The following is a 24,484-nucleotide window of genomic DNA, read 5'->3' as shown; positions in this document are numbered from 1 at the left end:
GGAGAATTTGATTTGAATTTGGAAATTCCTCCAAAATAATATGAGTGATGCCACTGGAGACCTACAGGGACTAAAACACATGTTTCATTTGCATAAAAGGTCATCTCCATCCAATTTGGTGAATCTTTAGTTTCAAAATTATTGCATTGAGATTGTGAAAACAAAAGTTTCCTGATATTTTTTGTCCCTGTACATTGTTCTTTAGAAAATTTGTGTAGGTGGTTAAAACAACACCTGAAATTCCAAAATCAATTTATTGCATTTTTATTTTTATTTGGACTATTATAAAATTGATTATGTCCACCTCATTATTCCCCAAACAAAAATTGAAACTTACCATTAATCTTAAGTAGAATACCCTGGTTAAAGTACTGACTATGTAGTACAAGTTATGTTTATGTGTCTATATAAAGAACATGTTGAATTTTATTTCATAGTGCTTCTTTATCTCTTCCTAAAGAAGTCATCGTCTCAGGTTCCATCAGTCTTCCCACAAATAAAACCGCACCTGAGAATAAAACAATTATATATATGTAAAATGTTAGTGCAGTGTGATTGATGGTCACCACTGGCATCAAAGCACACTTGGCTTTATTATCTACAAAGTGCACTGCAGTCACTCAGCAAAGTTAGCCTGACAACATCTCACAAGCATTTGACTTCTCCTACAAGGGTTGCCAGAAAATGGGGGACATGACCATCTGCAGGTTCCTTCCAAGGCAAATACCATTCTGACTTGCAAATGCATCACTGTCTCTTGGTCCAAATCCTGGAACTTACTGCCCAACAGTATTGTTGGAGTATGTGTGTGAAGAAGGTGGCTCTTCACCATCTAATTAAAGACAATTATGGATATGCAATAAATTTTAACCTTTCTGGGGATGTCCTTAACCCAAAAAAATTATGAATAAAGGAAAAACATGGATAAGCTTTTCATAATTTATACCTAAAAGTTTGTAAAGCCCTGGTTAGATTTTTACTGTTGGGCTGTCAGTATTTCATTTTAGCAGTTCTGTAAGAGCAGTCTGTTTTGCCTTCAGCCTGTTTTGGTTTGAGCTGAGATAAGGGACCTTGTTCAACTTAGGAATGTGATATCAGCCAATCAGAATGGTGGAATTGGGAGAAGGTTCTAGAGAGTGGGGCAGAGAGGTTTTTGTGAGGGACACAGTTGTGGGTCAAGGTGTTTTTGGTGGGAGCTGGGAGAAGACAGGGAGGAAGATGGCTGAGGATTCCATCCCTGTTGCACAAGATGCTTTGTGCAGATGAATGGCTTCAAGAAGGAAGGACTAATGCTCCCATCGAGATAGATTTCAAGCGACATTCGGAAGGTGGTATGTGCTTTCACACAGACCGAGGGTCCAGTGTGTGAGTTACAGATAACTTCAAGGTGAGCTCCAACTTGTGTGCACATTTCACTGTTTAATTATATTGGGCCCTTTTTGTTTCTTTTTTTCTTTCTTTAACAACTCTTTGGTTAAGTTAATGTTCATAAATATACTTTCTTTATAATTGTATGCAGTGTAGGATTTGTTATTTCTTGCCAAAAGGCGATTGCAGGGGAGTAGTAAATCACACAGCATTCACACAAACTGTGGTTTGGGTGGGTGAGACATCACAACCTCACGGGTTTGGCCAAGCCAAAGTCACATACACCCTAGACATACAGAGCCTGAGAAAGGTGCTTTCCCCACCATGGAGTCCAGTGGCTGTAAACAAGGGGCTAGTGATGCATTTCCAAAGCCATCAGTAAAAAGGGGTTTTAAGTTTAAATTGAAAACTGGCCATGATAGATAAGTTCTACTATTTCGTATTCATGAATGCTAGGTTTTTTTCAGATACAGAAACAGTGTCTTCAGCCCATTTAATCCTCTGCAACCATTTACCTAAATCCTATACTAATCCAATTTTATACTCCCCACATTCCTGCTCATTACAGTGGCCAGATAACCTACTGATCCGTTTGTGGAATGTGAAAGGAAATCAGAGCATCCGGAGGAAACCTTGCAAACTCCACAGAAACATTAAACATTAGGATTGAACCCAGGTTTCCAAAACAGTGAGACAGCAGCTCTACTAGCTCTGCCATTCTACATTCTGAACTGCCTGAAAAAGCAACTGCAAGCCTTTGTTAGCATGATCATTTTTAAAACAGATATCTATTTGATAAAACCAAGGGTATTTACATGCAAGTTTATATACACAAAAACATGATCTGGATAAGATGGTGCTGGTGGGGCACAGTGATGTCTTGCTGGCAGCAAACACAACTACTTCATTCCACACACTCTTTTTGGTAAAGAATCACTGACATCACCAGTTTGTAATTTTCCTTTCAGAGTTGAGCTTTTGAACTGCCTGTATGACCTGGCATTTTTGTGGTGTGAACTGAGGCCTCAAGCGGTTGCGGCGTGGTGTGTCCGGGCTGAATTGAGGCGAAGGGGCCTGGGTCCGAGAATGGTGAACGAGCCAATGTTTGGCTTCTGGAGCAGGTTTTGATGCAACAGATTTAAGGTGAGGCAGAATCGAAGTGACGGGGCCCAGGCTTGAGAGCAAGGAACAAGCCAATGTTTGACTGATTTAAGCACCAGAGCAGATTGAAAAGGTCAGGGTGTTGGGGCTAAGTCAGAGACAAACCAGTGTTCAGCTTGCTGCTAATGAGGGTTGCTCGTCTCTTCACTGAACTGAGGATGTGGCCTGCAACTGAAAAGGCTCCTGGGTCAGCTGTGACTGGCTTCGTGGCTGTGAACTCACTGTTGTGAAATTCAGTTCTGAATGTTACTTGCTTACTTTTATTGTTTACACGTACTTTTTTTGCACATTGGGAGTTTGATAGTATTTTTAATTGGTTCTATTGGGTTTCTTCGTTTTGTGGTTGCCTACAAGGACATGAATCTCAGGATGTATATAGTATACATGCTTGGGTAATAAATGTACATTAACTTTGATCATGAAAAATTATGTTTACTCAGGATTAAGTTATTCAATATTAATTCTTTATCTCTACTAAAAACTGGTTCTTTCGATGCTTACAATGTTAAAGTAAGGTGAAAATGTATTCCATTTTTCAATAAAAGGAAACTAAGTACTTAAAAACAATCCATCAAATTTTATGAATAAACAATTTAAAAATGAGCAATGTTACCTGTTAACTTGCTCTGTATAAGAAACACAAAAGGACGATTAGCGATAAATTGATTCCGAGGAAGGCTCATGATTGCTGCTGTCATGCCTACATGCAAAGATTCAATACCAAAATAGTTATTTTATAGTGTCATATTTTGCATTCAGTTTGATATTTGAGCAAGAAAAACTTTAAATTAATTTTAATCAACAAGAATTTATTGGTTTATGTTGTATCACAGGACGATCCCAATCCCTAGTAAATGTTACTTGTAAACTATTCACCCTACATACCCATCAACTCCCCCAGATTCCACCATATACCTACATATGAGGGGCAATTTGCAGTGACTAATTAGCCCATCAGCCCACACGTCATTGAAATATAGGAAAAAAATTAGCAGACTCAAAAAAAGTCCACGTGGTCAGAGGAACAATGTGCAAACTGCACTGGAGATCAGGACTGAACTCTTTCCACTAGCTCTTTGAGGCAGCAGCTCAGTCAGTCATGTCATTGTGCTGCCCACTCAGAAACGAAGCAATGCAGACTCAGCGTCATGGCCCACATCTGGGAAGAGGATCTCATTGCTATCTTCCCTGTGGACATAAGGAGGATACTCTCCACAGATGGATAACTACAGAGTTATGTAGTGATAACTCTTTCTGTGATAACTGCAGATGGATCTCCTTGCTCTCTTCCAAAAAGAAAGGCATCACCAGGGTCCTGAACCACCTTCTCCTTGAAACAGTGTGGATTCTGACCTCCTAAATGCACATGATCTTCACCATGCTACAACGCCCAAGGAAAAACAGGGATCAGAACCAACCAGTATACATTTTTTTTTGGCTCCACTAAAGCTTTTACCACTTGGGCTACATCCACACTGGACCGGATAAATCCGTAACCAAAGCTTTTTCTCTTTGTTTTGACCTTCTGTCCACACTGAAACGGCGTTTTCCTCCCCTGAAAACAGAGCTTTTCTAAAACACCCTCCAGAGTGTGTAAATTTGAAAACACCGATTGGGCAAGAGTAGTGTAGATGGGGTAACCGGAGATTTCTAGAAATGCTGTCATGACGTACCAGAACAGATAGCGGCATTTCATTGTTTTCCTGAACGCAACCCACCAGGCAACCTAACAATTTCAGAATAGACAGCAATGAGACTGAAGCCAGAAAGTTAGAAATGTACTCACCAAATACTTTGACCCATAACTTACTGAATAAATAAGTATACTCACTTTGCCCTGTTTTGTGTCCTTGCTTGTATGAAGGTGGTTTACCTATTTATGCAAGTACTTCCCTGACGATAGAATGTAACGTTGTATGGAATACAAGATAACACTGATGCAGGCATGTTTTATACATTTAACAAGGTGCCTTATTATTGCAACAGAGTTTGTCAGTTTTTCAATGTTCGTCATCAGCCGGGTCATGCTGTCCGTGAACTCCCTGTTGGTTGCCTCCATATGCTCCAGTATTAGTGTTTTTTTTTTCAGTTTTAAGTCCTCCTGTGCAAGAGCCAACAGCTGTCCATTGTTTGGCAATTTTCTTTTAAGATTTTCTAGTCTGTAACTGCACAAACGCGGACTTTCACAGCGAGATGCGACTCCAAACATGTCACTTGTTTTCTGTAAATGTGTCTTACACATCAGTTGGAGGAGATTCGCCCAAGTATCCGTTTTAATGCGGACGGAGGTATTTTCAAAAACGCTTGGTGTGGACACCTATTGTTTTTACGTGAAACTGGCGTTTTCAAAATTATCCGGTCGAGTGTGAAGGTAGCCTTAGTTAAAAGTGACTGTGGAATGACCTCCTCAAATTCAGCTGCCACAGAGATTCATTTCATGATGGCCTGCAGGTTGTGCCATTATTAAACAATGGGCCTAAACAGATCTATTCTCAATCAAAACTGGTGTCCTTGTCACCGTAACTCATGATACGCTGTATGTTCTTGTTGTAATCTTCCAAAATTCCATAGATTCTAAACAATTCCTACAGAGCACATTTTAAGAAAAAAGTCTAAGAGAAACAGGAACTGAGACATCTAACCCATACGTGACTACTAGTAAAAATACTTGAATTTATTAGTAATTAAGTGAGGGTGGAGCATGGTGAAAAGAATTACTGCACTAGGCAGAGTCAATATTGATTTATGGAAGAAAGGTGATCTTTGATAAATCAGAGGTTTTTGCTGTTCTAACTTGCAGAAGCAACCTGTGGAGGAGCTTTATTCGGACAGGCAGCTTTGAGTAAATTGCCACAGAAGAGGTTTTTAAAGAAAATTAGAACGTATGAAGACAATATACTGACTTGGTCTGAGGATTGTTTAACAGAAAAAAAACAAATAATGAATGTAGAAGTAAAGGAGTCATTTACATAAAAAAGCTAGGAGGTCATCATTGGTGCTGGTTCTCAACTAACAAAATTAACTGGATGAGGACAACCTGTACAATTTATCTTCATTGACAGGTGATATTAAGTCAGGCGGTAGTTGTGAAGAAATGCAGAGAGGCTTCAAGGAGATATCTGTCATGAAGTGTGGAGGAGGTTTGACCCAAACACACAGCAGTGGAATCTTCTCAGCGGTGAGTGATCACTTAAATAATAAACTGCAAAATAACAAGCCACAAGGGGCCGGGAAACAAGAGAGAACAGATACTTAACATAATAAGGCAAAAGGTAACTGAAGGCTAGGAGCAATGTCAATAAGACCAAGGAATTGATAGTAGACATCAGGAGAGGGAACCCCAAGGTCCATGAGCCAGTAATCGTGCAAGGTGGAGAGGCTCAGTAACTTTAAATTCCTGGGTGTCAGTATTTAAGAGGTACAAAAAAGGTGGATGAACTCAGCAGGTTGGGCAGCATCTGTTGAAAGAAGCAGTCAACGTTTCAGGTCGAGACCCTTTGTCAGGACTAAAGAAGGAGGGGGCAGGGGACCTATAAAGAAGGTGGGGGAGGGTGGAAAACCAATCAGAGGAAAGATCAAGGAGTGGGGGAGGGGAAGCAGGGAGGGGACAAGCAGGAGAGGTGAAGAAGGAATCTAAGGGGAAAGCACTATCGGTAGTAGAAGAAGGCAGAGTCATGAGAGGTGATAGGCAGCTAGAAGAGGAGACAGGGTGAAGGTTGGATGGGGGAAGAAAGAGGGAGGGAATTACTGCAAGTTGGAGAATTCGATGTTCATACCAACGGGCTGGAGACTACGCAGACAGTATATGAGACGTTGTTCCTCCAACCGAAGTTTGGCCTCATCATGGCAGTAGAGGAGGCCATGTACTGACATATCTGAATGGGAATGTGAAGGAGAGTTGAAGTGAGTGGCAACAGGGAGATCCTGGCTGTTGTGGTGGACGGGGCATAGGTGCTTGATGAAGCAGTCCCCCAATCTGCGTCAGGTCTCGCAGATGTAGAGGAGGCCGCACCGGGAGCACCGGATGCAATAGATGACCCCAACAGACTCACAAGTGAAGTGTTGCCTCACCTGGAAAGACTGTTTGAGGCCCTGAGTGGTGGTAAGAGATGAGGTGTAGGGACAGGTGTAGCACTTATGCTTGCAGGGATAAGTGCCAGGTGGGAGATCTGTGAGGAAGGACGTGTGGACCAGGTAGTCGTGGAGGGAACGATCCCTGCGAAAAGCAGAGAGAGGAAAAGAGGTAGAATATACAGGTGTGTCAGGACTCACTTCACCAGGTTCAAGAACAGTTACTACCGCTCAACCATCGGCTCTTGAACAAAAGGAGAGAACTACACACATTTAAGGGCTCTTTTGTTATTTCATGCTCATTATGTATTGCTATTTATTATCTGCATTTGCATTTTGTTTAACAGTTTACAGTTCCTGATGTTTCCAATTCACAGATCCTGTTTGCAGTTACTGTTCTATAGATTTGCCAAGTACACCCACAGAAAAAGAATCTCAGGGTTGTATATGGTGCCATGCATGTACTCTGATAATAAATTTTACCTTAAACTTTGAACTGTTTGAAGCTAACTGGTTCAGTGGGTGAATAAGGAACGTGGATGAGAACTGGGTTTAAATAGTCTGCAAGTGATGAGTTGGGATTGAGTAGAAGGTGATTCCTGTTAGCTGGGTGGAGAGTGGGAGATGTCTGCCAGTGCAGGCCTGATGGGACCCCGCCCCCTCCAATGGCCGGTACCCTGTGGCCCCAGACTATCCAGATGGGCCTGGTGAAAGCTCTCAATGAACGATGAATCCAAGATTAAACCGGATAGCAACCAAGACCTCTCCTCTGGGCCATACACTTTCCAGCCAACCAGGTACTGCAGACGCCATCCACAATAATGTGAATCCATTAATCAGCAAACCATGTACACTGGACCACCTTCCACCATCCAAGGGGTGCAGGCTCACGTGGATTGGCTGGTCCATGGACGATGAGCTTGAGGCAGGACAGGTGGAAGCAAGGTGTGATCCTGAGGGATGGTGGAAGCTAGGGACAGTAAGTGGTCTGATTGATGTGATGGGTGATCTTGAAGGGATCAAGGAACCAAGGCAAGAGCTCGCAGGAGTCCGTGCGCAGGGCAGATCTTGGGTGGATAGCCAGGCATGATCCCTAGGCTGGAGTAGTCAAGCTGAGTGCCACCGGTGGTTGGCCTGGTAGCTAGGATGGCCGTCTCAACTGTTCCAGAAACAGTGAATCAGTGCTCTGGCAGATGGGACCTCCACCATTCGTTCCTCTACATGGTTGATAGCCATGAAGCGCTTTCAAACATGATAGACACATGTCAAAGGGGTGTGTGGATCGTAGGACAGTTTGGCCTAAAGCAAATACTTCCACGTGGAAGGTTAGAGGTGGTAAAGCATTGTAGAAACTTCTCCATTTGCTGATTGCTGTTTCTGGTGACCATTGATCTGCGGATGATAGCCAGAAGACTAACTGACTGAAGTTCAGAAGAAGGAGCAGAAGACTCACCAGAAGTGGGAGACAAATTGTGGGCCCTGGTCCGACACAATGTCCTAAGGGAAACTGGAGGCAAAGTACTTGTTGGAGAACCAGGCCTACCATCTCAGTGGCTGACAGAGATTTGGGGAGGGCAGTGAAGTAGCCACCTAGGAGAATCAGTCTACTACTGTCATGATCACCATCGGAAAGTGGCAAACCTATGATGAAGTCCATGGGCATCGATGAACCCGGTAGGCACTACAGGAGCCCAGAGGGCAGTTGATTGAAGGAATTCGACTGGGCACATTGAGGGCAGGTAGTGATGAACAGAGGTACATCTGCAATCATGGGGGCCACCAGAACCCCTGTTACAGAAAATCCAGGGTGGGTGGATGCATGTTTCTGGATGGCCAGAGGGGGAAGTGAGGAGTGAGCCCACTGGAGTGCTTCAGAGTGCACAGCCACCAGCACGTACTTGGGATTGTCAGGTGTGTCGGCCAGAGCAGGCTCGTGTTGTAGTGCCTGACAGATCTGATTCTAAAGATCCCAAATTTTGTTTCGCATGCCATCTATACAGACGATTTCACAGGTCTACATGTTACATCACTGCCAAAAGAGTAGTTTTTATGTTGTTAAAAAGCACAGCTTAGAAACCAACTGAAGCATGCACAGGCGATGAAATTGATGGAAGCAATCCTGTGTATTACCTGTTGAACCTGCTGCTTCACTCCCTTCTTCATTGATCTCAATAAACACTTGATGAATTGCTTGGGAAATGTGCAGGTCAAATGAACCTGTTGAAATAAACAAATATAAAATGTGATTGCATTTGACAAAAATATTCCAGTTCTTGTATTTTAGCTAATAATTCCCTTGTTGCTGGCTATGTTTATGTTACTTATCATTTATAGGTTTCTCAATCATTTACAATTGATATTACCCATTCCCTCCACCCTGCAAACCACTACCTCTGGTATTCCAAGAATCTATTTGGGGCTCACCACATTTCTCATTTAAGTGCCTCATGACAGCATCATTTGAAGAGTATTATCTCTGGTCACATATATGATGTCCATATCACATTTTCTGGATTAGAGAGGATATTCAACTTTAATTATACCTCAGTATGTTGTTACAAATGTAGCTAATCTCATTTGATAAAAATTATCTTTGCAATTAGTTTTATAGAGATATTCAATAAGTTTAAATTCATGTGAAATTATTGACTAGTTGTTGACTGTATGAAGGCTAGAATACTATACTCGATAAATAATGCTGAGAACATGAGTTGTAGAGTGCTTGAAAATGAGTCTATAATTTGTGGAATCTGTTCAGAGTTGAGGTGATTGAAATTATGACTCCTTCTACCTTAGGCTATGAACTTATCAATCACCCCTCGTACATTGTGGAGGTGCATAATTTTTGAATCAGAATCAGATTTAATATCACCAGCACATGTTGTGAAATTTGTTAACTTTATGGCAGGAGTACAATGAAATACGTGATAAATGAACATACAAAAATCTGAATTACAGTAGGTATATATGTCAATAAAATAATTGAGTTAAAATTAGTGCAATAAAAACAAATATTTTAACAAAGTACTGAGGCAGTGGTCTTGGATTCAATGTCCATTCAGAAATAGATTGGCAGAGGGGAAGAAGCTGTTCCTGAATCGCTGAATGTGTGCCTTCAGGCTTCTGTACCTCCTTCCCAATAGTAACAATGAGAAGAGGGCATGTCTTGGGTGGTGGAAATCCTTAATGATGGACACCGCTTTCCTAAGGCACCACTCCTTGAAGATGTCTTAGACACTACAAATGGCACCCAGGATGGAGCTGACTGATTTTATAACTTCCTGCAACTTATTTCGGTCCTGTGTAGTAGCCCCCCCCCCCCCATACCAGACAGTGAGAATGCTCTCTACAGTATATTTATAGACGTTTTTGAGTGTTTTAGTTGACAAACCAAATCACCTCAAACTCCTGATGAAATACTGCTGCAGTCATCCCTTCTTTATAGATACATCAATATGCTGCGACCAGGTATTAGATCCTCACCTAGGAACTTAAAATTGCTCTCTCTCTCCACTTCTGCTCCCTCTATGAGGATTGGTGTGTGTTCCCTCATCTTATCCTTTCTGAAGTTTCACAATCAGCTCTGTGGTCTTGCTGATATTGAGTGCAAGGCTGTTTCTGCTACCTGACTCAACTAACTGGTATATCTCGCTCCACTACTCCCTGTCAGCACCATCGGAAGTTCTGCCAACAATGATTGTATCATCATCAAATTTCTAGACAGCATTTCTGCTCTGCGTAGCCACACAGTCGTGGGTCTATAGAGAGTACAGCAGTGGGCAAAGCACACACCCCTGTGGTGCACCAGTGTTGATTGTCAGCAAAGTGGAGTTGTTTTCTATCCGTACAGATTGTGGTCTTCTGATTCAGAAATCAAGGATCCAGTTGCAGAGGGAGGTACAGTACAGAGGCCTAAGTTTTGTAGCTTTTCAATCAGGACTGTAGGAGTGATGGTGTTAAACGCTGAGCTATAGTCAATAAACAGCATCCTGGCATAGGTATTTCCATTGTCCAGGTGAGCCAAAGTCACATGGAGCAATTGAGATTGTGTCTGCTATGGACCTATTGTGGCAGTAGGCAGATTTTCTGCTTGCATCCTCTGGATTTCTGCAATTATCTTTGTATATCCAGATACCAAATGTGCTGTCAGTTTTCCAGTGTAACAACAATACATACAATTAGACAATACACTAAAAGCTCAATAATCTAGCACGTTATAGACTTGACAGGAGGTGATTGAGCCATTCTGGAGGTTAACCTGATGTTATTCTGGGTGCACCCTGGGTGTTCTCTCAATGCTGTCCCTCTGTCAGCCAGGCTGCTCGCTTTAAGCGTACAGGGCTATTGAAGGGCCAGATAACCAAGTTGTTGCTAAATTAGCACGTATGCATCATGTTCCCAGTGTAATGCCTCACCATGAGGTATATACAGAACGAAACCTCATACATGTTCCCTAGAAATTTCCATTCATTCAAAGTTCAAAGATTTTAAATAAATTTATTATCAAAGTATATATATATATGTCACTATATAGAACCTTAAGATACATTTTTCTACAGGCACTTACTGTAGAACAGAGAAATACAACAGAATCAATGAAAAACTACACAAAGACTGACAAAAACAATGTACAAATGAGGGGGCAGTCTAATTACAACCGATATTGAGAGGATGTCTCTAATAGTAGGGTAATCTAGGAACAGTAGACACAGCCTCAAAAATAGAAGATCTTCTCTTTGGAACAGAGATGAGGATGAATTTCTTTAGCCAGAGAGTAGTGAATCGGTAGAATTGATTATCACAGTTGAGGACAAGTCATTAGGTATATTTAAAGCGAAGGTTGATTGGTTCTTGAATAGGAAGGATGTCAAGAGTTATGGGGAGAAGGCAGAAGAATGTTGAGGTTGAGAGGGATAATAAATCAGCCACGATTGAATGGCAGAGCTTTCTCAATGGGTTGAATGGCCTAATGCTGCTCCTCTGTCTTATGGTCAAAAAGAAGACAAACTCGGCAAATAAAGGTAAATAATAAATAACTCGATAAATAATTCTGAGAACATGAGTTGTAGAGTGCTTGAAAATGAGCCGATAATTTGTGGAATCTGTTCAGAGTTGAGGTGATTGAAATTATGATACTGAGATGCATCCTATGATGTGCTAGGACACATTATCAGTGATGGGATCACTGGGTCTTGGGAAAAAAGTAAGGACATCTTTCAGATATCCATCTCTAATAGGTTTGATCCATCAAGAGCCTCCTAACCAATTCACCACAAAGGTTTCCTTAAATGCCTGTACACTTATTTACTTTTTGCATAGAACCACACAAATAACACAGAGCTTTTCCAGATGATACTTCAGAAATAGGGGTTGCCAAGTATGGTGAGCCAAGCTCCCTGCTGGGCTGATATGCTCATTAAACCGAAAATCCAGTCTTGAAGACCTTTCAGTAATGAATAGAAGAACAACCATAAAACTCATACCTGTAATCCCAGAAAGATTACTTCCATTTCCAAGTATTTCTGTAATATTGAGAGCTTCAAATGGCTTCTTCAGATCAAGATTCTGTTGGATTGTAAATCTATAAATATTACCGTGAGAAAGTAGATAGTAAACATCTTGGTCTTAAGCCAAACGTTCACAATATTGCTAACTATATTCAAGATGAATATTAATTATTTCATATATTTAAAAATAATAATATTGGTTAGTGCTCGAACGTGGAAAAAGGCAAATGATCTGTCATGATTTTAATGAATGGCAGAGCAGGCACAGTGAGCCAAATGGCCAACTCTTGCTTTCAATTCTTCTGTTTTCTATTATCACTGCTCCTGCAGAGCTGAGCATTGGTGAAAATCTGTTTATATTGAATATTATTCCATTATCATGCCCTTTCATACTCAGATGTAGGACTATGATATTGTATTTCTATCTCCAGACATTTGAAACCAGGTCCCCTATTCAAACCATGGGATTCAGTGCAAAATCATTTCCTAGTTAACTTCCACATGTATCGGGAAGTTTAAAGCAAATGTTGTTAAATAGCTTTAAAATTATACAGGTATCATCATAAATTATATCAAGGCTAGCCAAACTCCTACACCTACACATTCACCTCCTCCTTCATCTCCGTTCTGGGCCACAAACAGTCCTTCCAGGTGAAGCAACACTTTACCTGCGAATCTGCTGGGCTCATCTATTGTTTCCAATGCTTCCGATGTAGCCTCACCTATACTGGTGCGACCCATCATATACTGGGAAACTGCTTTGTAGAGCACCTCCGCTCCATCCCCCAAAAGCAAAACTTCCCGGTGGCCAAACATTTCAATTCCAATTCCCACTCCTGTTCTGATATGTTGGTCCGTGGCCGCCACGTGCCACAATGAGGCCGTCCTCAGGGTGGAGGAGGAACACCTTACATTCCATCTGAGTAGCCTTCAACCTTATGGCATGAATATCAATTTCTCCTTCCAGTAAACAAATTTCCCTGCCCCCTCCCTTCTTCTCACTTGGCTATCACCTCCCCTGTGTCCCCTTCTCCTTCCCTTTCTCCCATGGTCCATTCTCTTCTATCAGATTTCTTTCTATCCAGCCCTTTACTTTTCCTACTCACTTATCTTCACACATCACTCTATCTTTCCTCCTTCCCCTACCTCCCCAACCTTTTAATTCTGCTAACTTCCCCATCCTTCCCGGTCCTGAAGAAGGGTCTCAGCCCAAAATGTCGACTGTCCATTTATTTCCATACATGCTGCCTGACCTGCTCAGTTCCTCCAGCATTTTGTGCATGTTGCTTTGGATTTCCAGATTTTCTCATGTTTATGGTTTTACTTTCTCTTTCTTTCCACTCATTGAGCATTCTGACAATTTTGGAATATAATCAAGATCAGTGACTGTGATGTCAACTCGCACTGTCCCATTTGTATAGAAAACCAGCCAGTCTGATCCTCGGTATCCAGTGCAGCCACAAGCCTGCCCAGCCTCACCTCCGCTGCCCTGTAAAGCAAAATGGCTGCCAGCATTGTTAGGCTCAATAAAATAGAGCCTGCAGTCTTTTTTAATTCTCCAAATATATTCTGTTTGTTTATGATGGGAGACATAGAAATATATACATTATATACTTTATGAATCCTTTTCTGCGTTTTGTAGGTTTTTTTTAAATACTGTAGATTTAAAGGCCTAGTTAATTGAGCCATTGGTTAATCAGAACAGCCGCTTATTTGGGACAACTCTTAAAGAACAGTAAATAAATAATCAAGAAAATAGCTGGGAATCCTGTCGTTTATTTGGGACCCTGTGCTGCTTAACTGGGACAGGAGACTGTTGTCGAACAGTTTCTAATTAGAGTCAGTCATGTACACTTACGTGGCTATTAGACACTACACCATTGATTAGAGTGAACAGTTTTTAAATAATGTGTGTTTGTGTTCAATAAGTAGTGATTTTTATCACTGACAGTTGGCGAGAAATAAGCAGTAAGACATTTCAGAACTGTTTTGCTCACTGCATTTTCAAGCATTCAGTCTTTGAAATGCCAGAAATAGTTAGGAGAGAAAATGAAATGATTTCACAACTTCAACAAGTTAGGAACTACAAAGAATTTTAAGTTATCAACAATCATCTTGAACATTACAATGAAAGTGAAGATCTGGAGGATGCAATCATCAAAAGCTTTGTATGAAGGCAGTCCATTATATGCACTAGGTGTCTGCACTGATTTTGTTCATTTACAGTCAATCAACAAAACACAGCAGTGTACACGGGATGAATTTCTCCATTAATAACTCCTAAGAACTAATACACAGTTTTAAAGTACTGTAGTAATACTGATAGAGTTCTAATTTGTTCTGTATTTCTTTTAAATGGATAATTTGTCACAGTTGAAGAAATAGTTTGTCTTCTTTATATCTTTTTACTCTTTCCATGAAATTTTGGCTAATTGGGGCAGCCGCTTTATTGGGCCAAAATATACTAGTCTTGATGTGTTCGAATTATCCAGAATCCACTGTATCCGCTTCCTTATAAAACTAGGAAAATTCCACCAGAGTTAATAGTCCAGTCAAGATGGTGCCTATATACCACGCTCCTTCAGTTGACATCTTCTGGATAAATCATTTGGGTGTTCTAGCACTCTGCAATCTCCAAGAGGATTCTGGGAAGCAGAGGCAGCATGATTGCGAAAAGGTTGCAGGACGGGGCTCAAGCCGATGTTTGACTCTATTTCACCGATTGAAGCTCCCATTGTACACCGATTAGAGTGGCGAGGGAGATTGAAACATTGATGCGAATGCAGAAGCTGAGGGCTAGCTGCCTTCCTTTTCATCACTGGTGGCATCAGTCACTATCAGAGGGGGAGAGCCTGCCACTTGTGCCCAGAGAATGTTACCCACGTTTTCTGCATTTTGGATATGGGCTTGGACCATAGACATTTATCAGTCTTATAGGCTTTTATATTCAGTGTTTTTTGCCTGATCTTTCTTAGTTTTTTTGTGCAGGGGAGAGGGATTCGGAGGGTCAATATGCCTGTTCCATTTTGTTAGTTTTTGTGTGTGTGTATGTGGGGGGGGGGGGGGGGTGGAATTAGAGGGTTGATGATCATGCTGCCTTTTTTTTTCTTGGTTTCATGGCTGACTGGAGAAGAAGACTTTCAGAGTTGTATACTTTGATCATGAATGAACCTTTGACCCTTTGGATAGTCATCCACTGCTGTAAGAACACAAAAGTCTTTCTAGAATGGTAAATATTGACAACCAACCTTGGAAGATTAACCTCAATCTCGTCCTCTACCATTGTGGAGTGCCACTCTTGTATAGCTTGTGGTGTAATAAGTTCTTCAAACGCTGCTAAATCAGTTCCTTTTGGTGGAAGTGCCATGATTATGCTGACTTCATCTCCACTGTAAGGTAATTCTAAAACCTGGTATCTCATCTCACCAGCCGTAAAATAGCCTGCAATTGGATAAAGTATGAAGCATTTAATATAATTGACAATTGCAAGAATTTTGCCTTAATTTGATATTCAAAAGTCCAACTGGAATTACAGTATGGATAAATTTCAACATCATTATGTTGAACTAATACCCAAAATCAATGAAGAACATAGATAAAAGTGGTAAAATGTATGCAACAAGATGAAGAATTCTGTCATATATTTTAGAAACATCAATATCACCGCTAAACTATCCTTAAAAGAAGTTTTACTTGAGCTGTAAACAAATAGGAATGTATGGTCATGATGGGTCTGTTTGCTGTAGGTAAATGGTCTTTTTAATGCTTAATGAATACATAAAATTTTATCATTGAAGACATAATGAGATGCTTCTTCGAGTATACATTGCCACAAAAACAGTGTATTGTAGATATGTGTATCCAGTCATCCATGTAACAGCCTCACTGGTATTGACCAGCCATTGTTACCTCCACAAGGCATGGTCAAATCCTCCCCGTGTTTACATTATTGCATTCTTTACAAGTAACTCAACAAAGAAGATAATGTGCATCACCATAAATATTTCAATTTTATTGGCAGTGGCTACAGCAGGATTTTAAAGAGTTCAGATGTAAATGAAAATAAGAAAACATAAACTGAGCTGACATTGATTACTCAGGGATCCAATAACACTCATATTAACAATATGTAATGGCCACAAAAGCAAACACGACTGACGCTCGTGAGAATCTGTCCTGTAACCATTCTGTCCCAATTAAGCAGCTTAGTGCCCCCAGATAAACAAAGGGGATGCCGGCTATTTTCCTGATTTTTCTTTGTTTTTAAGAGTTGTCCCAAATGAGCAGCTTCCCCAATTAATCATAATCCATTGTGTATATAATATTTGTTTCCATTTTATTTGTTGTTAAAATACTGAAGCACAGATATACAAAAGATGAGTGTTCAAGGTGTTTTTGGTGTTTGACTGTTTCAAAATCTCAGGGTACCAGAATTGGCCACAAATTCACCCCTTCAAGGACACTAACATCACTGTATAGTAGCACTGGCAAGTTCTAGTCTGACCCACACTTGACTGCTTCAGAACCTGGAACTGATTTTTGATGCTGAACAGAATATGTGGCCACTAATATTTTGTATTCCTAGAATAAATCAATTGGAACTATCTGCAGTTGCACAGAGGACTCGAAGCTTTGAGCCCTTCATGACAAAATAAATTAATTCAGTCTGGGTGTATGATGCTGAAATTGTCCCAGCAAGTGAGGTTCAATTTGGGTAAATATGTTCTAGTATGGCTAATGATGGGAGAGGAGTGCACAAAATGGAGAATTAGCTGTATAGCTCTTTGTTATGCTATATTTGTATGTGGCAATAATAATGCATAAAACACCCTCAATACACCAAAAATAATTCTCACCAGAAGTCATCTCTTCAGTTCAGTATAAAAATTACATTAAAATGATTCCTTTTGTTAATATTTACCAAATTTGCATGTCACCTGTTGATGCATCATTGGTACCTCAACAACTGAGCCATCTTCCTTGATAAAATCCATTAGGTTTGTGTTCGCTGAATGAAATTTATGTTTCCATGTCCCCTTGAAGTAAATGGCATTCACTAAAACTAGTTTTGTAAGTGAGCTGAAAGAATGGCTTGAGAACAAGTTTTTGATTTTGCCTGAAAAAAAAGATATGTTTGTTTAAAAATAATTTAAGATCTTAACTCCAATTATGACATGTTTTAAAAGGTAATAGCCAGTAAACATGAAGATCAACCCATCATCTTCAACCTCCTCTGTATCTTCCTTCTTGGATATTTAGCCCAATTGGTAGATGCTTGTATGGTAAATCACTTTGCCCAAGTTGATGCAAACACATCTGGCTGGTGCCCTTCCTATATATCTATTTACAAGCAACCCATGATGGCTTTTCTGCCTCCATCTGCACTGTTATTACCAATGTTCCCTACACAGTTATCCACCATTCCCTCCAATATATTATTTTTTCAATAACTTTATTCCTAACCACATCTACAGTTTCTTTTCATACACCCAGCATTGTCTCAACCACAGTAGCAAGCCATCTGAATCAAAATCAAGTTATTTTACGGGCATATGTTGTAAAATTTGATGTTTTGTGGTGGCAGTGCATAATGAAAAACTATAAATTACGATAAGTATATATTTATATTTCAATAATTAGTGCAAAAGAAAGGGGATAAATACTAAGGCAGCGTCCATGGGTTCATTGTCCATTCAGGTATCTGATAGTGGAGGGGAAGAAGTTGTTCCTGAAATGTTGAGTGTATGTCTTCAAGCTCCCGTACCTCCTCCATGATGGTAACAATGGCCTGGGTGACAGGAGTCCTTATTGTTGGATGCCATTTTTTTGAGGAATTGCCTTTGAAGGTGCCCTCAGTACTGGGAGGTTTGTGCCCATGATGGAGCTCACTGAGTTTACAACTTTCTGCAGATTTTTTAAAATCCTGTGCAGTGGCCCCTCCATTCGAGACAGTAATGCAACCAGTTAGAATGCTCTCCATGTAGAAATTTGCAAGTGTCTTTGGTGACATACCAATTCTCCTCAAACTCCTGATGAACCATATCTGCTGTCCCCTGACATCTCCTCTGTACCTGCTTCCAAACACCTTAAAACTGTGCCCACTTGTGTTAGCAATTTCAGCCCTGGGAAAAAGCCTCTGACTATCCGCACGATCAATGTCTCATCATCTTATATACCTTACACCGTAAATTCATAATTTATTCAATGTGCACTTCTGCCTAAAGTTCTTAATGTCTAAAATATGATGCTTGTAGAAAATGCACCTTTGGACTGAAAACACTGAAATCATGAACCAGAGAGAGAAATGCACTAATGTAACTACAAACCACCTACTCAGTGGTTTTGTCCCAAACAGTACAACGTATTAAGGTGGTCAGAAGAAGTTAGATGGAAAAAGGTGGAGACTTTACAGAATCTCCTGCATTTAAAATGCAGCAAAAAGCAATTGTTTTTAATACTCTCTTTAGTGTAGTAATCACATCACAGGAGCAATGTTAAATGAATTACAGTCTGAGAATTCCTAGCAGTATTGAGCTGGCTGAGTTCATTGCCACCTCACCTACTTAGGTCTGCTGTTACCTTGAGAGGCTCCTCAAATTGTAACCGCCTGATCAATTACCATCGATGAGGCTTTGTGCTGCATCAGACCTCTGGATATAAATGACATCCAATCGTAAGTCCAGCAAAGGCTTAGCCGTAGAATGTCTTTAACAACCGGCTAAATCATGAGCTTAGACTTAACAAGCCATCAGTTTGAATGTTTGGCAAGGTCTCTGACGTTCCATGTGAACCAAGTAAGTGTTCTTATTGCCATAAGATAACAGTATTTATACAACTCACTATTACTCATTTATTCTGCCTGTGGGAAATACGCAGATGCTACTAGGTCCTTAAAAGTTACTCTTATTTATTTTTCCAAATTACTTCTCTGTGTCACGACAAATGCATCCCTTTGAGTACATGGGTTAACATAATCTTAAACTGGTTGTGCTTTTCAGCTGATGGACTAAAAATCAATATCAAACATACAGAAATAAAAACAGAAGTGCTTAAATAAAAAACAAAAACATAGTTAAGTTACAGCTAATCCTGGATTTAAAAAAAACAACCAAATGTACTTCATATAAATCAGTTTGAATTACTTGATTTGGGATAACTAACTGAACAAGGTATGTTCTTACGGTGTCAAGTCCTCCATAAAAGCTATGCTGACATTTTTCTGCAAGCCCTTTTCTGGAACTTATTCAGATCCTCCAGAAAGCCATGTCTCCCCGTGTATAAGTTAATTCATTTCATCAATGTCTGCTGGAGCTGCTGGAAAGATCATTAGTTGTGTGGTGTGGCTGAGCTTCAGCTGTGGAGTCAGAAGGAGGAAACGGAGAAAGAACAAGGACAGAAGCAGTGCTATAAAGGACAGAAATTCCAGTCAGGAATCAGGCTAAAACCCACCTAGACTCAGACACTGTGGCCTTCTATACTCATGTGCAGTAAGATGCTAGAAATACTCAACAAGTTAGTCTGCATTAGCAAGCTCATCACTTGAACCATTAACTCTGGTTATCACTCTGCAGAGACTGCCTGATCCACTGAGCGTTTCCAGAATTCTCTCTTTGTTTTTGCCGTGTAGAGTCTGAAACCAGGAAGCCATGTGTGATGAGGGGGGGTGGCAAGGAAGAGGCATATATTTACACAATTGTCAATTTGTAAATCTAAAGAGGATTTTGAACAAGGGGAAGGTGAAGTGTGAGAAGTTGAATCAGATATAACTGACATTTTCACCTTCAAAAACCTTCTAGTCACTGCTCATATAACTTGTACAGTCTTGCCAGAGCTCAGTAAGGACTTCAAAAAAGCTTCCTAAAGTTTTACAATGACTTCCACCAGGACTGCAGTCAAGTGACACGACTGCTTGAGAAACAAATGTTCACTCAGTGCTAGTCAGCTTCAGCCAGTGCTAAGCACTCACAACAACACAGGACCCTGTGGATAATGGTTAAGGCAATGTATAATATAGTTCTAGCTCCAACTGCTTACTTGATGAGGAGTTGCATCAATTTTCTATGCTTATTGCAGAGTGCAAATGTCACTCCACTCTTCAAGAAGGGAGAGAGGCAGAAGAAAGGAAACTATAGGCCAGTTAGTCTGATGTCAGTGGTTGGGCAGGTGTTGGAGTCAATTAATAAGAAGGAGGTCTCATGGTATTTGGGAGGTACGTGATAAAATAGGCCATAGTCAGCATGGTTTCCTCAAGGGAAAATCTTACCTGACAAATCTGCTGGAATTCTTTGAAGAGGTATCAAGCAGGATAGACAAAGGGGAATTGGTTGATATTGTGTAACTGGATTTTCAGAAGGCCTTTGACAAGGTGCCACATGAGAGGCTGCAGGAAGATTACAGGGAAGATTCTGGCATGGACAAAGCAGTGGCTGACTGGCAGGAGGCAAAGAGTGAGAATAAAGGGAGCTTTTTCTGACTGGCTGCCAATCACTGGTAGTGTTCCACAAGGGTCTGTGTTGGGACCGATTCTTTTTACATATATATCAGTGATTTGGATGATGGAATTAATGGCTATGTTACTAAGTTTGCAGATGATATGGAGAGAGGCAGATAGTTTTGAGGAAGTAGGCTACAGAAAGACTTAGATTAGGAGAACGGGTAAAGAAATGGCAGATGGAATACAGTGTCAGAAGGTACATGATCATGCACTTTGGTAGAAGAAATGAAAGGGTAGACTATTTTCTAAATGGAGAGAAAATACAAAAAAACTGAGATGCAAAGAGTCTTCGGAGTCCTTGTGCAGGATTCCTGAAAATTTAATTTTCAGGTTTAACCTGTGGTGTGGAAGTCAAATGCAAAGTAGCATTAATTTTAAGAGGACTACAATATAAAAGAAAAATAAACACTGAGATGTTATAAAGCGCTAGTGAAGCCTCACTTGGAGTATTGTCGGCAGTTTTGGGCCCCTTAGAAAGGATGTGCTGAAACTAGAGAGGTTCAAAATGATTGAGAGTCCTTATATTTTGAGGCTGAGCCCTTTACTCCTAGACTCCTCCACTATTGGAAGTATTCTCTCCATGTCTGCTCTATCTAACCTTTCAATATTCAGTAGGTTTCAATTTGATCCCTTCCACTCCCATTCTTCTAAAAGCTCTTGTGAGTAAAGGCCCAGAGCCATTAACCATTCCTTATATGTTAACTATTCCATCCCTAGGATCATTTTCATGAACCACCTCTAGACCTTCTCCATTGCCAGTACATCCTTTCGTAGATAAGTGGCCCCAAACTGCTCACAATATGCCGAATGTAGACTGACCTTTTCCTTGTTTCCAATGCTAAAGGAGTCCAAGCCAATGTTTGAGGCTCTGTCAAGGGGAAGTTACTGGAGAGGATTCACAAAAGCAGGGGTTCTACCATCCTCCAGTGTATCAGCTGTATCAATGCCAACTCTTTGCAGATCAATATGGTTCGAGCAGTATTTCAGCTTCTCGTGGTTAGAGACTTAATAACTCTATTTTTGCAACTGTGTGTGGAGCCCTGTGTTTTGAAGCCTCAAGGAGTTAACTGGGGCTTGTAATGTTGTCCACTTTATTTCACTGTATTGGTGGACACTCCCTATACAATTGTGGAGACATGTAATGTTTGCATATAGGTCTGAAAGTTTATTTTCATGTGTTTGAATGAGAACAGGGCACACTTTCCAGAGTGTATATTAAAGCATCTTCTCTATCCTAAGCAGGAATGCTTCCATTACAGCTTATTATGTTAAGAAAAATAATATAATTATCAGGAAATGATTGTACTTACCATTGGTTTCATTAGCTACCCATGTATTAATAATGTTGGCAGCAGATGTGAAATCTTGAAAATTTACTGTCCTTACAGTAGTGTCAAAGAATTCCTGGATGTCATGGAGATATTGTTGAGAAATAGGGTATCCATTCTGAATGTAAATTGCATTGGCAAGTTTTAGCTTGTATTTCTCACTACTAGTGGAGATGATTTTGGATTGCTTTTTCAACATAGAAAATTCTTCACCTAAAATTGGAATCATAATCTTTTAGAATACAAATTCTTATATGTGTGTGTGTATATATATATATATATATATATATATATATATATATATATACACACACACACACACACACACACACACACACACATTATAGGCAAAAAGGAAAAACAAATATATCATGCATCTGCAAATCAATTTTTTCTTTTCTTTTTCGATCTTTTTATTGAATTTCATATATAAAAAAACATAACATAATAATGAATAGGTTATAAGTGCAATAGACTTGAAATTAAATTAATAATAAGATAACAATATCCTATTAAAATATCAACAAAAAATGGTACATTAATCAATCAAGCCTATAATGATTATATATGAAAAAAAGTAAGAATAATCATCAAAAGAAAAAAAATTTAAAAATACAAGAAAAAAATATATATTGGGAAAAAAAACACTAAACTAAACTAACATGGGCAATAATAACAATTAATATGTATATGCTAGTGTCAAAAACTCCAGAACTCCATACCAGAACAAGAATAAACAGAGAGAAGGTCTGGAAGAGGCCAGATTAATTCATATGAAAATGAATAGCAAATCAATTTTAATATAGATTACATTTTGATCTGCAGATTGCAGATTGGATACTGACGATCAGTGATTTGAAACATGATTTTCTCTTATATCCAGCATTTACTTTTTCACTTCGAATTGATAGTTCTTAATTGCTTATTTTCCTTACCCTCTTTTGCTTCATCAAAATGTAAACCTTTCTTTAACTGCTGCAAAGTTGTCCCTCTGGCGCCCAGTGTGATCATCCCAAGGCTAAGACTGATAGACATGGGTGAACAAATAAGATTCTTGTCCCGCTGTACAGAGCGTATAGCATGGTACAGATCAACTGTAAGTTCAGTTGTAATATCATTATGAGATGCACCAGAGGCACAATTTGTCATCTCTGCATGGAGGAGGAGGAGACTGCCAAACAACAATATTCTCATTACTGTGGGAGAAATACAAAAAGAATATTTAAAGGTGTACTTCTAAAAATTGTTTATTGCTACAACGAAAAGCTTCATCTAACAGAAGAGTATTATAAAAACCAGTATTTTCACAAAACTACTCTACAAAAATACTAGTTGCTATTAACGATAGTATGTTTCACATTTATATATCCTGATCAGGATAAAAGTACATATGAACCAGATGGATTTTAACAGCACTATCTTTTGAAGAAGAATAGTTTTGCAGCGAAGATTAAGTGGTCATTAATTTTATAATGTGTATAGTAAGCACAACAAAAATTACCCAAAGAGGATGAATACACATACAAATACTTTTACTCTACCTTTCACCAGCATACTGTACTTGTTTCGATAATATGATCCACCGTGCGGATTTTGGTAATGTTGTCAGCACTGCCTAATGCTAGTAATGTATTAAATCCCGAGTAACTGATGCAGAGGTCATCAAGGACATAGTCACAGCAGCTGACTTTTTTACGTCAATAACAGGTGGCTTACAAATAAATGGTTGGAAAACAGGAACATTTTATTGTAGATTTAATTATGAAGAACTAACTGGTGTTGAATAGTACCCAGTCGGAATCATTACCTTTGACTTTTATGCCTCAGAATGTATGTTTCAGGAATAATCTTCGCCCTTTTTCAGCAAGTCCACGAACATTAATCTGTTATCACTGGGATCGACTGTCAGTGAGTGAGTGGGTGGGTGGGAAGGTGGGATGTGAAAGGAGCTTGTTTTGCTGTTGTTGCTCCCGCTGTTCATGCTGTTCTGTGGAACATTGTGAGCGTGCTAAGTTGACCCCGGAATGTATGGCAACACTTAATTGTTGCTCCCAGCACATCCTTGGGTGTGCTGGTTGATACATTTCACTGTATGCTTTATTGTACACGTGATAATGAAGTCTTAATCTGAATCTGAGCTGTCCTTCTACCTACCCCTAAACAGCTTTTTCCTTCCAGTATAACCTGGTGTTGCAGTCATCAGCTGGCAACTTGGTGTGCAATGCGTTGTGATGCTGTAAGTCATTAGTACACCATGGGGGCTATCTCGCTGCAGACATCTGCCTGTATTCACAGAGCGCTGTTGACAGTCGGCGAGGCTGTGTTTCAATGTCATTAGCTGCCACTGTCTGCAACTGCATTACTTAACCTCTTACCTACAGGGAAACAACCAACACACACAAAATGCTGGGGGAGCTCAGCAGACCTAGGCAGCATCTATGGGAAAGAATATGGTCCATGGAACCAGTTCTTTATCCCCATGTAGTAATTGGCATATTTCTCTTACAATTTACCACACTATTTTGCTGTTCAGGATGCGCTCTCCTCTTCACTTA

General features: G+C 40.0%; 1 protein-coding gene and 1 long non-coding RNA gene across 5 annotated transcripts in view; one reads left to right on the top strand and one right to left on the bottom strand.

Annotated features, from left to right (window-relative positions):
* Positions 1 to 24,484, top strand: part of LOC132379205 (uncharacterized) — a 47,634-nt gene that overhangs the window by 3,734 nt on the left and 19,416 nt on the right. For 2 of the 4 annotated variants that reach the window (XR_009507330.1, XR_009507332.1), the window contains one exon: positions 5,592 to 6,022. This is a non-coding gene — a long non-coding RNA (uncharacterized LOC132379205). Of the gene's footprint in view, positions 1 to 2,336; positions 2,662 to 5,591; positions 6,023 to 24,484 lie in introns of those variants that run through there. The other 2 variants (XR_009507334.1, XR_009507333.1) reach the window with 2 other exon arrangements.
* LOC132379193 (serpin I2-like) lies at positions 50 to 23,748 on the bottom strand. The gene is made up of 9 exons (XM_059946871.1): positions 23,471 to 23,748; positions 22,865 to 23,125; positions 21,912 to 22,142; positions 17,029 to 17,223; positions 15,356 to 15,548; positions 12,084 to 12,181; positions 8,731 to 8,817; positions 3,143 to 3,229; positions 50 to 508 (listed from the first exon to the last, which is right to left on the bottom strand). The coding sequence occupies exons 1-9, from the start codon at positions 23,481 to 23,483 to the stop codon at positions 432 to 434; spliced, it is 1,242 nt and encodes a 413-aa protein (XP_059802854.1). The 5' UTR covers positions 23,484 to 23,748; the 3' UTR covers positions 50 to 431.

The sequence above is a fragment of the Hypanus sabinus genome, chromosome 2, assembly GCF_030144855.1.
Source record: "Hypanus sabinus isolate sHypSab1 chromosome 2, sHypSab1.hap1, whole genome shotgun sequence".
NCBI classification, from domain to species: Eukaryota; Metazoa; Chordata; class Chondrichthyes; order Myliobatiformes; family Dasyatidae; genus Hypanus; species Hypanus sabinus.
The sequence above is the reverse complement of the archived record's forward strand: the minus strand, read 5'-3'. Positions and strand labels throughout refer to the sequence as shown.